Below are 22324 nucleotides of genomic sequence, written 5' to 3' on the forward strand. Positions count from 1 at the left end.
TTCCTCAAATTCCTGCAGCAGTTGTTTTCCAGTTACTCCACCAGTCCCGGCATCTCTAATCTTTAGCTATTTCCCACCATCAGAGACAGCCAAAGTCCAGCAGCAGCTCTTCTCCCGGGCGCTGTCGCTACACAGCCAGCAGCCATTCTTAACCCCTATGCTGTTCCCCTCAAGCTCTGTAACTGACACATTCAGTATACTGTAGCTTTATATATAATAATGTGTATATATAGTTATATATCCTTTAGGAATCAGGACAAAGGACAAAAAGAACAGTCCAACAAGCTGTAAGTCCATATGCTGGAGTTAGTTTCTGTCACCCTATTAGACCTCTATTTCCTTCTTGGGCAGCCAAATTCTAACCAAGGCTCTTTAGTCCTGTCTTTAGGAGATTAAACTTTGCTTTGAACTGGCTTCATCCTATTTACTTGTACCTTCTGTCTTGGATTGTCCCATCAGAAACCAGCTGAAGAACATGATGAAACCTATGAGTTACCCAAGCTCAACGAACTGTCAGGTACTAGCAGGCCAGCTTAACTAAAGAAAGGCTCTGTTGGTGAGAGGCTGGCCAGTTTTCATTAGTAAGACTTTTAGTCAATTTTTCTTGATGTTGCATTGGTGCCAGGAGGGCTGTGAGGAAGCTGGTGCATTGGCAGTGATGGATCTCACTCACTTCTAAATTCCACCCCACAGTATGAAAATCACATGCATTTTTCTTGCTGAAGACTTAGATCCCAAATAACTTCACAATACTTCTGCAAGGTTATGTTTCTTTTATTCAGATTTGGATTTCATCGCTTCATCCACTAGGATTTTAAATTGGTGCCATTCTTTTAATGACTACAACAGTTAGTGTCGGTCCCTCTTCCCATACAGCTGAACCACTACTAAATAACAAACAGAACTCAAAGAGCTTAAGACACAACTGACACCACTGAAAAAAATGAACATACCAAACAGCGCTGATGCATGGAGAAGGAAAAGGAATCAACCACTTATTAGAAAGATGCACCCCCCAGAAACATTACCAAAATTAAAAAAAATTATTCTGTGGGGAAGGGCAGGGAGTGTATGTATGCCCACACTGATACTTCCACATCCATACCCTCACCCAAACATACATACATACATATATATATATGGGCACACACACATGCATCGACACACATGTATTAGGCTGGGCAAGTTATTTTTTTTTTTCTCCAGGAGAATATTATTACAACACTTTATTATATTACGTCTGTCTTTGAAACAGGAAAACTTATTAAAACAGAAAATAAACAACTGCTTTAATAGCGCCAACTTATTTGGCTAAACCTTGAAAAACACTGCCTTTATATTTAGCGTGAAATACATGAAAAATCATGTTTAATCATTTTAGATTTAAATGTATACCACTATGTATATGTAAATGTATACCACAGGTTCTTCTTACTCATTTGGCTTGCCTTGCCCTTGGTATAGTGTTCATAACTATTAAAAATGTCTTAATTTCTTCTAATATATAGGAAAAAATGCCTAAACACTGACTACTTGTCTATACTGGGTCCCCCAGTGTTATCCCCTTTCAAAAACAGTTCAAAGCATATTATATAATAGCAAGCATATTCCTGTTCTATACATAGTGCATCCTGTTTTGCAGTGCTTGCAGGTACCTCCGGCTCTCTTGCCTCTGCTCTTTCGAACAGATAATGCAAAACCAACCTTTGGTGGTCTCTCTTCTGAGGGCATAGATGAGAGGCGTCCTTTCTGGAGGCACAGAGAAGTGAGAAAGCTACTTTTTGTTGACAGCATTGTCCTTGGGGAAGGACAACTGCTGCTTATCAGTTGAAAAAAAATAATCCCTTTGATAGATCCTGGGTCTCCATCTTTCATAAAACCTAAGAGAGGTCACATAAAGATTTGTTTCATGTTACATTTGTCACTACAGTGACACTAATCTATGTTCACACAAAGTAGAAGTCCATTAAAAATCCCTTATTACAGAGACAATCATTGAAAGCTATTAAGTCTTTAATCACTGAAGGCAATTTTGGTATCACAGGAACCTTTCACTTTCTGAAGTGGACTGTGGTCTCAGTCAGCTAAAGTGATCCCTCTTACAGTGCCTTGAAGCTTAACACTAACAGCATCTCTAAAGTACCAGATTAAAAAAAAATTAAAATCCTTTTTAGGCAAGAAAAACTAAACTTGATTAGAAAGGTCATTAAAAAAATGCCAAAACAAAACAACAAGCCCAAACAACCCCTTCTCCCCCCAAAATCCCAGAACCATATGAAATGCTGGAATTATTAGGAACGATATAAGTGGTAAGATCAGTTAGAAAGTTTTTCTCATTATGAAATGGATGCTTCTGCATACAATCACATTTAAACTCAGTACTTGTTACATATCCTGAGGAGTCACACAAATCGGGACTTGCAATAAAGAACCAAAGCGCAGTTCTGTCCAGATGTGGTCCCTAGAAATTACTGATGAAGCTGGAATCCTTGAGTATGAGATCTAACAGGATTCTGCCCCTCTCTCCTCTATGAGCAGGGTTAATATGATACTTTTATGTAGTGATGCCACATTCCAGACATTGCTTTTATTGGGATATCACACACCAGGCACAGGAAAAGGAGAAATGGCATGAGATGGCCTGGCCATGGCTGAACACCTGTGCAGTGGAAGCAAAAGTACCTGTTGGGATGCATTTAGCCAAAGGCCAAACCCTGCCATTTGGAGGACATTTATTCATTTAGCAAATTCCATGTTCTTCCCAGCAGAATAAGCAACCAAAACGAGTGTATTTTGCACTTTGTTGTAGCTGGTTCAGCTCCTGGGTTGTAATGGGCCTTTCCCATTACAGGAATTTTGGCAATGTCAAAGACAAATCCTCTAGCATACAATTCTGCATTTCCCTCCTTTACCTCAGACAGTATGCTGTACTAGAAAAGGAAGCGTAAGAGTTTCTGAAAAACAGTTTTACAAAAAAGGAAACCACTCCAACAGATAAATTTTGCATTCACAAAAATGTTATTGAAAAATAATTCAGAGTAACTGGGAACAAATTCTGCTTCATCTTCAGACTGAGTTACAGTGAATAGACTCAAGCATACGGTAAGTAGCATAATAAAGTGAAGAATATATTATTTTAATGCATAAAATGCCATGTTTTTCAATGTGTGTAGTGACTGATCTTTATGCACAAAATTTCACTCATTTGCATCTTCACGTGAAACTTTAAAATATAGCACTGCAGTACTGCCCAGTCATGAGAACACCAGATGGCAACTGAGCACAGTGAAATTCAAGAGCATTGTATCAGCCACAGTTCCATCTCCAACAGTGCAACAGCCCAGGCACTTTAGAGTAGTACAAGAAACCCTTTCTTATGCAATTCATATTGTAATTCCAGGCAGTTGTCACCCACATGTATCATGTACCTTCTTCCAAAGATTTAACATTTTTCATCTTCTTTAAAATGAGGCAACTAAGCTCAGCAATAGCTGTGTCAATGAATTCCACAAGCTAGATATATCCTGGAAAAGGGCCAGCAGGCCAGAATTTATCTGTGTGTGCATTCCAGTCCCCAAAGAATTAATTTCATTGCAAAGACCACTAAAGGAGGTAGGAACACTTAAGTCTATCCCCTTGAAAGAAAAGGATGCTGCTGCTTGCATAATTCTAAAGATGCAGAAAAGCCTCCACCATAGCTACACTGAATGTTCACAGTCAAAAAAGCCCTTTGTTCCAGCGAGGATGCGATTATTACCATTTAGAAGCCCTATTTTAAGCAAGCAGGCAAGCCAATCTGAATGTACCACAATATGAGCTAGGAAAGGTTTGCTGTTATTCTTTACTGTCTGCTACCACTGTATTTCAAATGTTCCAGTCACTGGATACTCCACCAGATTTGCTTCTGATACTGTTTCAGAAGATGTAAACATACTTAAGTCACTTGAGAAGGCAGCAACAGGCTTCAGCACTTAACTCAGGAAGGAGTTATCTTTCACAATAACACGTGTGCAAAATTCATTAGAAGGCACAGAACACATAGGTGTGTCCACTTGATTTCCATTTATTCAGCTGTATCTCCCTTGTGATCTCTCAGTTAAATATTGCTTTATTTATTCTTTTTTATTATTATAATTTTTTTTTAGACAAAGCCTCTTATAAGGACATATTCGTCATAGAAGACTTGATTTACTGTAATGGATCCTTCCATCCTGTTCAGACATGTGTTAGTTAAGCTGGACCGAGTACTGGGAAAAAAATTTTGTGTTAGTCCATTGTGGAAAGCAAGCTGCACTGCTGGACACCATTTAGATGCAACAGAGACCTTCACTTAGGTCCTTCTGCTCTAGCCATTATACTACTCACCTTTACTGTGTTTTCCTCCCAGTTACTAAAATTAAATTTCTTTTTCCCTGAAAAGATGAAACTTTAAGGCGAATGAGGGATCCTTTTTCTAAGAGGACAGAAGGATATCAAATTGCATGATAGATTGGTGTACTTCATAGGGTACTTCAGGAAAATGCTGACTATAGTTGGGTTTTTTTATGTAATGTAGAGATATTGAGCAGATTCACTGTCAGTCACAGTATGAATTCAAAGAAAAGACTTCACACTGCAGAGCTATGTCTGGATTCCTACTCATGTAATTGAGATCAGAAACTGTCCCATTGTCACCGGTTATGAGTCACAATGAAGAACAAACTGCCTGATCAGCTGAAGGATGTGGCTGTGTTCCTGGAAACACAGGGCTCCATGGCATTTGGGACTGGTGACCAAGCTTGGGTGCCCTGGTGAAGGGTGGAGACTATTAAAGGCTAAAAGCCTTTGCGATTCCAGATCATCAATATTCTGTGGCACTTAGGAAACAAAGCACATACCAAGAAACAAAAGAAAAAAACCCACAACGTTGCAACTAACAATACAGTTTTGTTTCAAAATAACTAATCTGGAGGCCAGCCAAGGGACTTGAATTTCAATAAAGCTTTAGCAGCAGGAGCACAGTCTGTCATCCTTCATGGCTGAAGATGTTCTTGTCCCTGATGAAGCAGCTAGAACTAATATGAAATTGATTCTTCTTTTTCTTAATAATCCATGTCACTCAGATGAGGTTCCTAGCAGCATATTCAGGGTTAAGAACCCTGACAGTGGCAGGAAGTGTTTGTGAAAGTAACTGTGGTTCCCAACTTTCCTGCTTTCATGGATTAAAAAGCAGGTTCAATCCATGAGGGCTGTCACATTCTTGCACTCTGCAGTAAGAAGGAAATTGAAGTTTGCATCTCTTTAGTGGGTAGCTTTCTAGTGACACATCCTGGTTGTCATCTCTTTCTGTAAAAAAAAGAAAGGGAGATTAAAAAGCAAATGACATTTGTTGTAAAGTGCGTGCACATGCCTTCCCCATTAACATTTCTGCATCTCTGCAAATTCATGTGATTTTATATGCCACCATGGTTCTGCTCCTCTCCATCATTTCAAGGACAAATAACCTAACTGCAATTAGCATGCAGCATTTTTTCATTTTTGACAGATTAATACCCTTTCTAATTCCCTAACCGTGTCAGCTAAATGGTGCTGCATCCCACAAAAAAGAAATAAATCACCTACAAAAGCAAGAAACCTTCTAATATAATGTAAGAAATAGGACTCCAATCATTGTCATTGCACCTGCAGCCAAGAGGAAACATCCTTTGCCAAGATACGATAATAGTACAGCCAAGAAAATACATCCTTTGCCTAGTTATTTCTGCCACACATGGACACAAAGGGAACATGGACACAAATCTTCTCTGAAGACTTGACCAAAGCTGTGGCATTTGTCTCTAGGATGGGGTGTTGGAGCATTCACAGGCTCCATTAGGAATTTTTCGTATCTGTTCTCCATATAAACCTCCATATAGGATTTATCCTATCTGATTTACAGGCACTTTGATACAAACTTTCTGGTAGCTGGCTGCCCCATTCTGGAGAACTCTTTATATTTGCCAGCAGATTTTCTGGAAAGATGTATCAGATGGCCTGTCCAACATCCATTCACATGCAAGTCATAAATGTGTGTCGATTGCTGTCAAGGCTAAAGGGCTGATGCATCTAAGGGTCTCTACAGTTGTACAGGTTGTTCCTTTAGGTCCTGTTTCATAGCATCTCCAGACTGTACAGCATTTCCCTTGGAAAATCTGTTCAGATTTACCAAGTTACCAGAAGTTTCTGGAAGTCTTAGCTTGTTTGCATAGTTTGTTACAAGATCATTATTATCTAATGTAAACACCTTGCTGACAGTCTTGTAACTGTATCTTACCCTTGCTTAACAGATCCTTTCTCCACCTAGAATCCTATGCAGAATTGTAGCACTTTTTACCCTTTCCAGAGCTTTATTCAGTTTTCATTTCTAACTAACTGCATCACTTGTTATTTTGCTGTCATGCACATAACAGAATGGAATATTGTAATTCACAGCTGTTATAAAGACAATGGTAATTAGTACAGTAATGTATACAGTAATGTGTGATCTCCACAGTGATCCATACAGTAACCTGAACTAGTGGTTGCTTCTCTTCTAATTTGTTAAAGGTGACAAAAATGAATGTTCATGGAAAAACCTGTCCCTTTTCTCGTTAAATGTTTTGTGGTAGGTTTGTTTGTTTGTTGGGGTTTTTTTTTTGGCATTGTTTTGTTTTTCTTTTAAACAGCTGGAATTAGGCTTATTCCTTCAAAGCAACAAACACCAAATGCAGAATTTAATATAAATCAGTGCACTCTTGGACAGCTTCCTACTTTTTTATACATAAGTAGATACAAAATGCCTCTCTTTCTTCTTTCTCCGAGAGATCAGAAAAAGCATCTATGCAAGTACCGAATGCGGAACATATATAACTTACTACTACATCAACACCATGGTAACTAGCTCTGACCAAAGTAGGCATCTAGAAGCTGATAAAATCCAGCAACGCTCAGTTTGGTTGGAAGCCCTCAGGAAGCTCTTCCCAGAGAGGGAGGGCAGGGCAGGGCAGGGCAGGGGACATGAGTTGTGATGTGGTTTAGACACCACGCAGAATTTTTACTGACAGGGCCTAACCCCGTTTCCAAATCTGGTTTTCCCCACCGAGGATGCCAGGTGCTGCCCTGGCCAAGCTGCCTCCACAGTGTGATGCCTGGCTTGTGGTGCCAGGCTTTTTGCTACAGGCAGAGGAGGCACACACCTTGCGGAGACTGATTAGCACCTTCCTCAGCAAAATCTGCCACAAGTAGAAAGGAGCTAAAAGACACTCAGCAAGGGAGTAGTCATTGCGAAAGCCTTTGTTTTCTTCCCAGATTTTAAATTACTCTTTTATTTCCCTTGTCTGAAGATTAATTTGGTGCTAATGCTTAATGGAGATTAATTAGGTGCTAATGATTGAGGCAGTGTTAATCTTTGCAGATGCTTAAATTTACACATCATCAGTGTCTGTGAGTCCTCCATACTGTACTGCCAATAATCTCAGCTGACAGATCTGGGACCTAAACCACCACCACCACAGTTCTTTCTGCAACTGCTGCTGAACAGCTATTTCTAGTCAGATAGTAGCATCTTACCCTGTTAGAAAAGCAGTAAACAGGGCAATGTGGACACTATTGGAGTCATTGTAAACTTGACCACCCTCCTCCAGGAGCACTGTGAGGCAAACTGCCTCCCGACAGAATAATAAAACATCATAAGCGACATGTTCAGCCTGTAAAATGCATCTCCGTTCCTACCTTAAAGAAAAAATCGCTTCAGAGGCAGGAGTTTGAACATGGATAAATGTGTCCAGGCAAGGGAACGAGTAGGAGCCTTGGACAATCGATTCATGAGGTATAAACTAGAGGGCTTTAAACGCGTTTGCCATGTGAGCTTCAGCTATGTGCAGCTGTTGAGTGTTTCACTGCTCAATAGTCATGAAACGCGAACCTACCGTGCCATTCCTAACTCTTCTGTAGAGGCAGAGTTTATTATTGTATAGTAATATAAATTCTACCCAAGCCTCTCCCTCCTTTGATTTCCGGAAGTTTGTTTGGTTATGAAGTTATACTCATGATCCCTTACATCCACTGCCTTCCACCTAAATTATATTCCCCCCACCCTGTCAGGAGAATGCTGCTGCAAATGGCTTTGCAGTTTTCTCCCTGCTTCTACTGAACAGGCCTTCCATTCCAACACCTGCTTGGCTTTGGTTTTGGAAACGCTCACCAAAGTTGTAGTGAAAAAAATGTTATAAAACTTAACAAACCATCATCACCTCTGATGCACAGAAACTTCTTCTGTATTGACCTATATTGTTATTGGTAAATGAAGGACACAGAAGTACAGACTATGTTCACACTGCACTCCTGCATATAAGTGCCTAAGGCTTTACTGATTTCAGCCAATGACAATGAACTAGACATCCTTTAAAAAAAAACACAAACAAACCCCAAACAAAAAAAAAAAAAATCAAAGAACAAACCACCCTGATCCTTACAACAGTGAACTGGTACATGCTTTGTGAGAGTGACGTAGCTCTAGTTGACTTTTTCTTAGAGGAATTTACAATAGAGAACAAAACCAAACAGAAAATGGTTTCTGAAAGACATTGATATAACTATGAAGCTGGTAAAGAAAAAAGTTAGCTTCACTCAAAATGCTGGTGAGAATGAGAGGAAAAGTCGTACCCACAGTGTGTAACCTTGGCCAGGCAGCAGCATGAGGCATGCTGTGTGCTGCAGAGCCCACTGCTGAGCCTTTTACAGACCAGACTGCTCCTACCTGCCAGACACTCCCTCTGAAATACTTACCTTTAAGAACTAATCCCCTGCTCTTCACAGAGCCTCCTGCAAAATCTCTCACTGATTCTGATGGGCACCAGGGAACTTAGCACATTGCCCCATTCCATTTAACTTAGTGGAGAAGTCCCCCTCAGAGATCTGGCTCTTAGTTATTCTGGTAGTGCACAGCCATTAGGTGAGTACTGGCTTTAACACAAACTCAAAGCCGAGTCGTCTTCAGTGTTTATTAAGTCTTCCTAGTTTTGTGCTTCTCTGAAACTTTAATGTTCGTTTTAATTTGGAAAAGGTGCAAAGGTATGTTCTTGGCTAATAATTATCAATTAAAAGCACACAAGTGTACTACCAAACATGGGAAATGACAACTAGCTGTTGACTTGACTCTTCTGAGATGGCAGGAAGATGGAAATGCTGACTTTTTGGCTTATGGTACTACAATACCCAGCCCCAGCTGGATACTAAATGAAATACACAGGCTAGACAGACAAGTTAGAAAAGCAGACACAGAGACACAGGCAGGCATACACAAGCATTTTTAAAGGTCTTTAAAACTTCCAAAGTCCTTCCATGCTGACTAAACACCCAAAAATTTGTTAACAGAAACTCTCCATACCAGAGCTTTAGATACCAGGTGTGCTTCTTCTTTAAAACAAATTGCAAGAAATTTCAGAACATTGTTCCATCATTGTTCCATACTGCTGTGTTGAGACTTGTTCCTGCTCTCAATTTTTGACTACTTGTGAATTTGGATTATTTAGAAATAAATGTTGGTTTTCAAAGCCAAAATACAAAACAGAAAATAAAATCTGGACCTGATTGTGTGCTGAATACTCACAGAGCAGCCACTAAGGAAAATTTAACACAGGACTATTCTAAGTAACTTAAAGAGAAACATTTGCTATTCTTTGTCAGATCCTTAAAGTACTTTCTCACTTGCTGGAGTTAATGCTAACAAGCCACTTTCTAAGCACCAGAAATCTGTCTATTCTGTTGGTATTTGTGATTTCAGGGAAGGTTGCATCCCTTAACATTTTACAGGGAGTACCAACATAGTTTCCCAGAAAAAGGGAAAAAAGCAACACACACAGTCTTAAAAAGGTAATAAATATTTATTAAGAAAAGAATGAAAAAAATCCAACACCTTACAAGCATGCACTAGTAACGGAAGAAGCCTCTTTTCAACAGGACAAACCTACCTATGGGCAGATGCTGATGAAATCTGAATGTGTTATAAAGAATGAGCTCCTCAGCAAAGAATCACATTCTACTAAGAAAATAGTATTTCTATGCTTGTGTGAATCAAACATGGACTTGCCAAAATATACGGCATAAAAAACAATCACCTTTGGACTAGCATTTAATGGAAGCAAGGTGTCTGCAGTCTACCTTATGCAAAAGCTGACAGGAAAGCTGGTGAAGTGACATGAATAAATAGCATAAATCAGAGTATTCTAAAAGAACACCAGAAAAAAATGCAATAATAACCTTCACTAGAACCAGGGCTTCTTTAAAGATTAAAATCCTTGTTCAGTGCCTGTGTCTGACCCTTACTTCTTATTCCCCAAACTGCAGCCGAGCAGGGCTTGCCATTTCCCCTCCTCACCTCCTCTTACTGCCAGCTGGCAAGCTTAAGGATGATGTGACAACAGCTTCTTTTAGCTCTTTGATGTGGTTTTAAACATGGTGAAGGTTTAGGATGTTGATATAAGTGTCTCAGCAGAGAAGTGGTTAGAAGAAATGTATTACCTCCTGGTGGGTAGAGGCACCCTGCCCAGAGGTACCCAGCAGCCTGGAAAACCTGACCAACTAGCTGACAGCAAGGAGATGCCAGGAAAGGACACCATGCGCAATTCACTTGTCCCAACTTATGGACTTACAGAATTCAGCCCTCTATGTAGCCTATCGTGTACTCATGTCTTCAAACACTGCACCCAAAAAACCAAAGCACTGCCCAGCCTTAGCCATATTTTTACAGTTAAGAAATTTAATATCTGTGTAACAATCCTTAATCCTTGTGAATAAATACACAACGTTGAGCAGGAAGGCACCACACAAACAACCCTTCTGATCTGATTAGAAGGCTGCACTGGAGCAGACACACACATCACCAGGACATACCTTTCCAAACCCAAGGGGAATACCCTATATACACCGAGAGGCTCAGTGATGTACCTGTGGAGCCAGTTCAGTCTTTTCGTTGTTCAGCTCAGAACCACTGAATAAGTGGATGAAGAAGCAAAAGGTTTAGAAGAACATTTTCCATGCGGTTCTTCAAAGCACAAATGGCTACGACTTCTGTGACTCTTTTTATTTACAAAGATTTCAACAATTGATAAATAATCATCATGTGGACAAAGCTCTTCGTATCCTGGTCAAAAAGACACTGTTTCCTATGGAATAAATTATGGTCTAAGATCCTGTGCTGCATAGCTATCTATATTCAGCTATATTCATAGCTAATTAACCAGGATAGGAAAGCTGAAGCCACATTTGTAACAGTAATATAAACTGTAAAACAAAACAAAAAAACCCAACCTTTTTTTCTCTGGAATTTTTAGTTAGAGCCATGCCCTGAATCTTCATTTAGAAACTGTGTTTTCCAAAGTTACCAAAAAAAAAAAAAAAATTCTCTGCTTCTTTAGTTGCCCCTATCTCTGTACACTGACCTAAAAAAAGAGAGACTGGTAATTGCTACCCAACGGGCATATTGATCATTTCGGTATTTCCTTTGTTAGGTTTCAGGATGTCTTCAATGAATGAGTCTCAATTACCATGATGGACTAAATTAATCTCTCCTACAATCAGTTTGGCTTCAAGGTAGTTATTTTGAGGCTAAGTATGGCCTGATAATAATCTTAGTTGCTTATTCCTGAATTTGTATGGTTATGTTTGCAGGACACAGGCAAACCCCTGCAAATGTAATCCCTTCTCATTGAATACACAGACATTTTATCAACTGACTGTAAGCAGGAGCAGAAGCAGTAAATTACAGTGTGAAATGCACCTGTTAATAGGGTTAGATCCAGGTAGATATACAGAACAGCATTTAGATGACTGACTTGCTTCAAGGCATTGTATTGCAAAGAGGTACTTCCACCTTCTGTATGTTTTTGTCTCCTGTAATAATAAAGTAAAAATCCTTCTCTGGTTGGTTTTAGTGTATCTTACCCTATTAAATGGACTTGAGATGTGCTGCTTTTGGCACTGAGGTCACGCAGAGTGAATGAGCAAATGGTAACACTAACTCTAGTATAAAATTTTGCAGAAAATTTACCAGGAGACATGTTAGTTCTCTACTGTGAAGTGCAATTTTGTTGCATATAGTAGTTATTTTTCATAAATAATTATATACACTAACAGATTTATTTAAATGGTAAAAATAGTAAATACATATTTCTTTTTTTCTTCTTTCTTTTTTTTTTTTTTTTTACAAAACTGCCAAGTTTATGAGGTGGCAGTTTTTTTCTTCTGGCAATTTGAAAAACTGGACTTCATGTTTCTCAGTTTTCTAATTCATGTGGGTTTAGAATGACTAACAGCCAAATCGAACACTCAATAAAACTGAGTCACTCAAGAAGTACTGTTAAATTATGAAAACACATCTGTTTAGTTAGGTGGAATAGCTTTCCTGAAACTTCTGATGCCAGTTAGATTAGTGGGTTAAGCCATTAAGTGTTACAGAAAGGAAATTACAGATATTTCTTGAGCAGTTATCTGAAATTTCAAGTTGGTTTTGTTGCCTGAACTCGCCAACTACCAAACTCTGATTTAATTAAACCAGAATGTGCACAAAGTTTAGGTCAGGCTGACCCACTCTCTCAAGTCATTAATGCTCAAGTACCCACCATCTCAAGTCATCAAAACTGATGACTGAAAGGACTTCTGATCAAGGGAGTCAGTTTGGGGAAATAACAGATAATGATAAGAACACTGTTATGTAAATTATGCAGGAAGAAGTCACCACATGAAAAAAGTTCTGGCTGCAAGAGGAGACAAGGTGTTGCAATCACCAATTTGCACTATAAGTAAGAAGCTTGTAACCAATTCTGTGTGTGAATGACATGGATATGTGATGTTCTATGCAAATACTGTACTGTATACAGTGTGTACCCTGGGGTATGTTATGTGCACGTTAGGAGGAAGGATCCCCCATGCACCCAGGCTGCAATAAACCAATGTTGGCTTTCTAAACTATCATTTGGTTTTGAGAGTTTTCCAGGTTATGATTTTCGGTAACATTTTGAGTTCTAGGAGATCTCAGGTATTGCTGCTGGTTTTTTTTAAAGCAGTCTTTCATTTGTGAAGATTGACAACACTCAGTCAGTGTTGCCTCCTTGTTTCAGTCTAGAAGGGGCAACTGATCTGCATCATTCAGAGAAGCACAGGATATACCTAAATTGGGAAGACAATATTTCGTCAAAGAGGATGGGCATCAGTAGTTCTCTCCATAGTAATAAAACCCAGTTGAGATGCTAATGCAGATAGGACAAAAACTATCTAAAAGCGTTACAGGAACCATTGTGGGAGGGTTCCCACCACACTTTTTGCAGTGGTGGTGAAAAAGCTTTTTCCAGTCCCTGCTTGCAGTTAATGTGCCTTCCACACAAAGCACAAACAGTAAGGACCCCTTTTGCTAATAGGTTTAAGAACTAGTGTAAATAGACCCATACACATTATAGATTCAATTAAACGCTTAACAGTTTTGCCTGTTTCTGATTCTACCTAGACAACGTATTCTTTAGGGTTTTTCCTTGGTGGAGCACAAACTGCAACTCTGATTCACATCAGCTACAAGTTACTAGGACAGGCAGAGTAAGGTATCACGTTGTGGTCACTAAGGAGCAATTTTGGCTCTGGTTCAGCTTAGAATTTAAACACGAGGGCAAGCCCATGAGCAGGAATCTCATGTGAGTAGTGTGGAGGAAACACGTATCCATTATAAAGCAAATAATTTGAAATTCTTGTTTCATATAACAGCTGACCTGGAATGCCCCTGTCATTTTTTTGTGGTTTTACAACCACAATTTCCTTTTACTGCTCTGCTTTTCCTCCTTGTTGCTGTAAGCAAGCCAGCTACTCCCCACACATACTAAGCTAGCACAGAGCAGCCACCTATTGACTAGGCAGGATTCACATTAACTCATCAGAAACTCAAAATTAATTAAATATTTATGAAAATATTTTTTGTGTGTCGTGTCTTTTCTGTTACATCAATCTCATTGGAGTTGATTGTAAAAAAAAAAAAAGAAAATAAAGAAGTGCAAAAGTATCAGATGGATGTTATTTTGCAGTTAGTTTCTGCTCTTTTAATGTTTTTCAAAATTGAAGATATTTGGAGGAATAAGTTTCTTCAAAATGTTCATGTTCTCACTTTATTCCAAACAGTTAACTATAATTGTTTTTATCTTGTATTAATAATATCTTTGAAGAACAAATGTGTTGTGGAGAAGCCCCTTTATATAGGAGAAGCCTATAACTTGAATTGATGTTAAAACTTTAAAACAGGACTTCGGTGGTGTACTTCTCACCACAAAAACAGATAATCATGTCAGAGCACAAAAGCGCAGAGTGGTTAATCCAGAGCACCAGACAGTACCATCCCAAAACCTCTGATTAGTTGATTACACACAGAAAATTGTCAGTAGGGAAGACTGACTGTCCTCCTGTTCCAAGCAGAGCATGCTTGGGTTCAGTGCAAGGAAAACAGTGAATGTGATGAAAATAATGATTAAAAACATGCATGCCAGAAATTATTTACTGAGAAAAACTGACACTGCAGTGCATCTTACAACTCTTTAAGAGTTGGAGAATCCTGGTTTTCAGCAATGTTAAGTCCTAGTGTTCTCATTTCCCACCCTGACTTCTTGCAGGAAATGGAGGAGATGGAAAAGATGACATTTACTTAGCTACCACTAGTTTCTTGTTCAGCTGGTGGTCACATCTATTAACTGAGACATTCTCATCATTTGTGCAATGTAAAAGAAATTCTTTTGGATATTATCACCATATCTCTTGTTGAAATGGAAAAATTGGACTGAGGGCAAGGAATGCTTGGTTTCTTCTTCTTCTTTTTTTTTTTTTTTCCAAAGCAAAAATACTGCTGACTAGTTGGCAGCAGTGACAAGCTTTGTCTGAATGGGGACTTTTACTAAAGTGATGACCAAAAGGAAAAGAAAAAAAGAAAATTATACCTACTTTAATGTTGGCTCTACAAGTGTTTCATTTTTGGTAATACCCAAACAAGTAGTAAGTCACTACACCACTTTGGGATGAGTAACAGAATTTGAAGCAACTACAAGCAACAAGCATGTATGAAAACTAAATTCATATTGTGAATTGTGCTTGAGAACACACAAATATCTACATCACATGCTTAAAGAGAGCCAGTGATATGTCCGTCCATGTCTGCGTTCCTGCTCCCCGCAACCCCCCACCCCCACCCCACCCCCACCTCACCCCCACCTCCCACTTTGGTTATTAGTTCCGCATCTACTGGCACATGTAACCGTTGGGTTTTTTGTTTTCTACAAGGCACGCAGTAAATATTTAGCAAGTGAATTTTGCTATAAGAAAGGCCGATAGTCAATTCTATCTAATAGAGGGCATGGTGTGCAGTTTTGTGGGAGGATGGACAAAAGCAAATCAGAGAAAGGATGGGGAAGCTAGGTGCCAACTTCTCCAGAAGAAGCTATTTGCGTTGGGCCTGCCTGTTCTTACCAGAGTGGCAGGGGGCTGGCAGCTCTCCCTCTGAATGCCCCAATATCAATGCAAGAGGAAGCAGAAAGAAAAGTTTTTCATACAGAAGCTTCACTTAGAGGGTTTTTTTTTTGTCAGAATCTGTTAAAGATCAGTTATTCTTCTGGAGCATCAGCAGTATCTATGACTCTGAACAAGATTAAACCTTAAATGTTCTTTGCCTAAAGTTTCAGCTATCCAGACAGCACACAGAACTCGCTAGGAATTTTAGAAGGATAAAAAGTTGGAGATATCTTTAAAACAATGCATTAAGATTCACAGAATCATAGAATGCTTTGGGTTGGAAGGGACCTGAAAGATCATCCAGTTCCAACCCCCTGCCATGGGCAGGGACACCTTCCACTAGACCAGGTTGCTCAGAGCCCCATCCAACCTGGCCTTGAGCACTGCCAGGGATGGGGCATCCACAGTTGCTCTGGGCAGCCTGTTCCAGTGTTGCCTTGTTGTCTGGCTATAAGTGCTATAATACAGGACACTTCAGAAAGATCTGAAGTGCTGTACTTTGATGTCAATGAGCAGCAATACAAAAGTAGAATTGGGTAGCTATGAAGGATAATGATAAAGAGAACACAGTGACTTTAATGAAATTAGTTTTCCTCTACTTTTGAGCTCAGACTGTCCTCTGCTGACTGCCAAATAATTTATATTACACAGTCTATTGATTTATGAGTACCATCACTGCTTTCATAAAGACTGTAAATGGAAAAATGGAGAAAATTCTAATTTTCACCATAAACATAAAAAATTAGTTAAGCAGACCAAACAATAATTTGGAAAAAAATCAAGTGAATTAATTAAGGTATACTTTTATTTTAAAATACATGCTTGAAAAATCTGTCTGCAGAAGAAGTCTTATGTAATCATGTTTAACTGAGCTGTGTTTCATCTGAGTGTACCCTTGTCACAATGCTGACACTTTGCCATGTTTTATTAAGTCTGCTACTGCTGATTTTTCCAATGTGAGCACTGGTTTTGTCTAGTGCCAGACAGGCTATGTTGATGGTACTTCTACTATGTCTGTGGCATTTCTGGCAAAGAATTGCCTGATACATACACATCTTTTCTGGTATCAACAAGGATGCAGCAAAGCTGCTAAATACTTCGTGGAAAGATGCATTGTTTGTGGTAAATCAGATGTCCAACAGCAGCTACTTGGGCCTCATGTACAGCAGTGACAGAGCTGTAGGACTGATATTTATGCCTTACTGTAGCCCTGGGAAAGCAAGAAGCATAGAAGAGGAACTCTGAAGTGTTCACCTGAGCACAATCTGCCTATGGTACTTTTAATTAGCTCATCCTGAAACAGACAGGGTGCTTGGAGAAACTCACATGAAAATGGACACTTTTTGATTTGGTATTCCGACTTCTGAACACCTAACAGGACTAGCACCAGCAGCTGCTGCAAGCCCAAACCCTCACATGCATGTAGGGGCACACTCCTTCCAGTACACAGGACTACACTTTTGTCTGTGTGTGTGCCGTCAGAAGAGCAGGCTGCCACAAAACCAGCAGTCACACCATCACAATTCCCCCAACTCTGTGTTTCCACTACCTGGCTTGTGTTAGGCTCTGTGTAACTGCTCAGGAAAGTGTCCTGGCAAAAATTCCAGCTGTTCAAGGAGTTAGTCAATAGGGCCCCCTGGGAAACTGCCTTTGGGGACAAGGGAGCAGAACAGAGGTGGCAGATCTTTAAGGGTGCTTTCCATAGAGCACAGGATGTCTCAATCCCCAGGTATAAGAAGCTAGGGAAGGATGGCAAAAGACGGGCATAGCTGAGTCAAGACCTGCTGGTCAAACTAAAGGGTAAGAAGGAAATGCACAGGCAGTGGAAGCAGGGATAGGTATCCTGGGGAATAGTACAGAAGCATCGCTCAGTTGTGTTGGGATGGGGTCAGGAAGGCCAAGGTGTGGATGGAGCTGAACTTGGCAACGGGTGTGAAGAATAAGAAGGGCTTCTATAGGTATGTCAGGCAGAAAAGGAAGGTCAAAGAAAGCATACTCCCCCTGACAGAGGTACTCAACAACTTTTTTGCCTCACACTTCACTGGTAATCACCTCTCGAGTGAATGGACCTCCAGGCAGGGATGGGGGGGCCAAAGGCAGGGTCTCTTCCACTGTAAGAGAAGATCAGGTTCAAAATCACCTGAGGAGCCTGAACATACATAAGTCGATGGGACCTGATGAGAGGAATGCCAGAGTCCCGAGAGAAATGGCTCTCCCAAAAAAGCCACTCTCCATGATATTTGAAAAGTTGTGGTGGTCAGGCGAAGTCCACAGTGACTGGAAAAAGAGAAATGTTGCACAGATTTTTAAAAAGGGTAAAAAGGATGACCCAGGGAACTACTGGCCTGTCAGCTTCACCTCTGTGCCTGGGAAGGTCATGGAACAGATTCTCCTAGAAGCCATGCTAAGGCACACGGGGGTGATTCGAGACAGCCAACATGGCTCCACCACCGGCAAGTGCTGCCTAACCAACCCGGTGGCCTTCTATGATGGAGTGACTGCATTAATAGTCAAGGGAAGAGCTACAGATGTCATCCATCTGGACTTTCGTAAGGCCTTTGACATGATCACCCACAATATCCTTCTCTCAAAATTGGAAAGATGGATTTGATGGCTGGACTGTTCAGTGGATAAGGAATTGGCTGGATGGTTGTATCTACAGGGTAGTAGTCAACAGCTCAATGTCCAGGTGGAGATCAGTGATGGGCGGTGTCCCTCAGGGGTCTGTACTGGGACCAGTGCTGTTTAGTAGACAGCCTCCTCCAACACAAACCATTTTATGATTCTATGATTACATGAAACTCATCAGTTTTGGCTGAACTGGTGCTCAGCTGATCCATCCCTGGATCTGACTATGGTAACATAAAGGCTAGCTCCAACACAAGGAAGGAGGAAAGGATTATCCAGTTAGTAGTTATAGGAAGGGCAGGATCATCATTTCCTGTTTCAGTCTGCGTTCTTCTTGGCTTAAAATGATTGTGGAACTATATCTTAAGTGATTTTTTTTTTTAATAGGTTATGGAAGATCCTGGCTGAAAAGCCTAGAGATGGAAACATTATCTTTTGACAAACAACGTCACACATATGTCAGCACTGCTGACAACCTGGCTGTAAGTACAAAAATAACTCTTCCCCTTGTAGTTTTGATTGTTCTGCTAAATGTGCCTACAAACCTGTCAGTTAATATAACCATTGGGTACAAAGCATTCTGCAGCAGCTCACAAAGCAGCGTATTGCGTAACAATAATGTTGGTGGAAAAACAGCACATGAACATGCCACCTGTGACTGTGGGGCTAGATTGCTCTCTGAATTTTATGAAAAGATCTGGAGTAATTTCACTGACTGAAAAGAAAGTGTCTCAGATTCATGTAAGTGTCATCAGGGCATTAATGTAGCTCTGAATCTTAAAATATAGGATGGCAGAGTTATGGTCATTACACTAACCTCAATGTGTAATTTCCTGAACGTGCTTAACTTTGAAATCTTCTGTCACCCAGACCATAGCAGGTTTTTGCAAATAACATATAATACTGCTTCCTAGGGGGAAAAAGAGCAGGGAAAAAGAAAAAAACCTCCAAACTGAACAAAGTTTAATGATTAGGTTAATGTATTAAGCATGCACCTCCTTACTTTGTAGACTGCCTGGACAAGCACTAAAAGTTCACTTCAGAAAGACAAATCTAACAACATAGATGGTTACTTCTAAGCAGCTCCACATATTGCATGAAAATGTTATCAGAAACCAATCATGCCATAAAGCCAATGGAACCATTTACACTGAGAATCATGGAGAATAAAGCAAGAAAACCTTGCTGCCTTTGCGTAGCCTGCAGACGATCTCCATCCTCATGGAGGCAGTTACCAGCATCACCTTTTTTATGCGCTCAGCTACACTGACTGCCACCACTTTGCTGTCCACTTGCTACCATGACCAAATGTCACTACATCTAAATGAAATCAGCATTTTAACAGTTACTAGAACAGTACAGTGAATAATATCCTTCTCTATTTTCTTCATTCAACTGTAATTATTCTTTTTGTTCGCATAAACAAATGTTTATAAAAAATGACTTCTGAGAAAAAGGTCAAAGTTCTCACAGGATGTGACTTATAAAAAGAAAGATTTCTGGAGAATGAGCAAAGCTGATGGTCATATTCTGCTGTCTTTCACCCCTGTCCTCAGAGGGAAATTTTAATGCCATCAACAGTTTGCAAAGTTATCTTCTGGGAATCTGGCTGGTTTGCAATATATTTTTGGATACTTCTGAAAGAGCACAAAAGTTACTTTTTGGTAACTACATTTGGTACCTAGGACACTACACTGATTAAACAAAAAAAAACCCCCAAAAAACCAAAAAAACCCCACCATTAAAAAATGGCATATACAGGTATCTCTGGCAAACAGATTCATGCATTTGACACTCCTTAATAACTGTGAGAGAAGCAAATGTACTCAAACCACACGTATCATTCCTTCCTATTTGGCAGTGTCATCCTGGCACATTACTTCCCAGTGCTCATTGGCATGATTTGAGTGCTTGACCTGCCCACAGTTCTGCAACTTGGTAGCCATGGAAAGATGAAATATGCTTGAGTTTGCCACCTAGATTTTTTATTGTAACATGAGTTTCAGAGTACACATTGAATATACAAGCCCTGCACACATTCTCGGGCCCTCTGTGACCTTGCAAAGATTTGCACAGCAAAAAGACCAAGTGTCTTTTTTTTTTTTTCTTCCCCTGTCTCTCCTCTTTGGAGACACAATTTAAGGTTACATTAATATGTAATGCTCAACAGTAAGAAAAAGAGCCAGGTCCACACCTCCCACAACTTTAAAAAAAAAAAAATGCATCTTGGGAATCTTGTTCCTTCAGGTGAACTGCACCATGCTCAGACCTCCAAACTTAACACTAAAATCTCACCACATTTTTAGATTAAGGTTGGTTTTTTTTGGGGGGGGGGGGGTGTTTTTATTTTTTTACTTAACTCTGACAAACACAAGGCACAGTGAAATATCAGGCAAATTAAAAAGCACAGATTTGGAAATCAAAACAAGATACTGCAATACACACAGGTCAATGCTGAGAAGCTGGGAGCAGACTTAGCTGCATCACAAACTAACTGCTATCTGACAAAATGCCCTGCACTGAGATTTAGTCACAAATGTCTATGGCCTCTGAATCAGAAGGCTCTTACATGACTGAAGGAGAAGTGTAGCTAGCTGCTGGATTCTTTGTGTTTATCTTTCTGACAGGCACCTTCTCGCTGGGGGCACGGGGCATGGGTGGGTGGGTATATAACAAAAACATGTGGTTTAATGCCTCTTGCATTACCTTTCTGGCTTTTCAGAAAGTTGGGGGTTTTTCTGGTTTTTTTTATTCTTCTTCCCACCCTTACTAGAGGTCATGTTGTTGTAGCTGCCCTGATCCTCAGGTTTCATGACAGGACCTGTGCCTGTTCCAGCCAAACTTTGACTGTAGCAGTAAACAGGCTCTGCAATCATCAAGCCAAACCAAGCATCTGAAGGTGGTCACCAGCTACTGCTAAAAAAGACACCCCATGCCCTCACAGTGAGGAATGCTCTTTGAAACTGTTATTTATGCCAGAGAAACTTCTGTGACCTGATGCTGCCATACTGCTAGAAGACACTTTCAAATGATAGATTCCTTTAGGGAGCACTTGCTCTATATGTAGCAGTATTTTATTACTGCTAGTTAGCCTTTTTTTTTCTAAGATGGGAGTAATGGAATGTGATACATATCAGAGAAAGTACTCACCTTTCTTTGAGTACTTTAAATCTTCAAATCACATTTATGATGATTTATGCTGTGTTGAGCTAAAGAAATCAGCTATTTGGAAGAGATTGTGTTGCCTTGCATACAGCAGGTTGCATTCCTTAAAAGCAGAAAAAGCTGGTGAGTGACCTGTCCCAGCAAAATATATGAAAACCAGCTTTCAAGTTACATCTTAACCACGAAGAGTTACACCTTTCACAAGTGGGTTAACAGAGAGTTCTATGAAGCAGTTCTGAAGACAGTCAATCTACTCTGGAAAAAAAGGGGAACAAGGGTCTGGATCTGTAGTTTGGAGCCCAGACGAACAGACTGCTAGATTCAAGTGAAGTCTACAGAGCTAGGAAGCATGACAGCATGGTGCTTGCACATTTCCCATTTTCAGCAGTGCAACTCCTAAACAACAGCAAAGCAAAAAAGTGAACACTGAGTTATGGAACACAGGAAGTTGTGGTCTTCCCACTCCTTTTGTGTGTGTCAAGGATTCAGCTTGCTGCTGAAGGTAGGAAATTGAACCAGGAGCAAGCTCTACTCTTATTACAACTCTTATTTCATGGCATCAGAGTAGTTTGCAAAAACTGTTAAATTCAGGCTCACAATACTTCTGTGAGATGCTAAATATTCTTATATTCCACATGGGAAGAGTCATGCAGAAAGCTACTACCAGAGAGAGGCAAGAAACCCATAACAAAACTGGAAACAGAAAGCAAGGCTTCAACCAACAGATTGCATATGACTTACTTTGCAGAGGATGTTTTGGACTGGGTGTAACTGGCAGGTTTTGGTAGCAGTGGGTATGGGGTGACATTGTGGCAGGAGAGCATGAATTCCCTGTGCCAGTCACAGCTACTTCCAGCCGCCACTGAAACACTGCAAATAACTTACCATGTGCTAAAACTTCAGCTAGAGAAGCACACGGTGCCTCTGCTCACAGATATTTAAGAAAGCAGCAACCACTTAGAGGAGAGGACACATGGCTGGTGGCACTGCTGGGGATGTG

At 40.1% G+C, this 22324-nt stretch overlaps 1 protein-coding gene across 5 annotated transcripts in view; it reads right to left on the minus strand.

The window, feature by feature from the left end:
- Positions 1 to 4088: 4088 nt before the first annotated feature.
- Positions 4089 to 22324, minus strand: part of MOB3B (MOB kinase activator 3B) — a 104221-nt gene continuing 85985 nt past the window's right edge. For 4 of the 5 annotated variants that reach the window (XM_056325431.1, XM_056325428.1, XM_056325429.1 and 1 more), the window contains 2 exons: positions 21310 to 21427; positions 4089 to 5325 (listed from right to left, as the gene is read on the minus strand). In XM_056325431.1, coding sequence (XP_056181406.1) covers positions 21344 to 21427 — 84 coding nt within the window. In that variant the 3' untranslated portion in view covers positions 4089 to 5325; positions 21310 to 21343. The remainder of the gene's footprint in view (positions 5326 to 21309; positions 21428 to 22324) is intronic. The other variant, XM_056325432.1, reaches the window with a different exon arrangement.

The sequence above is a fragment of the Falco biarmicus genome, chromosome Z (assembly GCF_023638135.1).
Source record: "Falco biarmicus isolate bFalBia1 chromosome Z, bFalBia1.pri, whole genome shotgun sequence".
In the NCBI taxonomy this organism is placed as follows: Eukaryota; Metazoa; Chordata; class Aves; order Falconiformes; family Falconidae; genus Falco; species Falco biarmicus.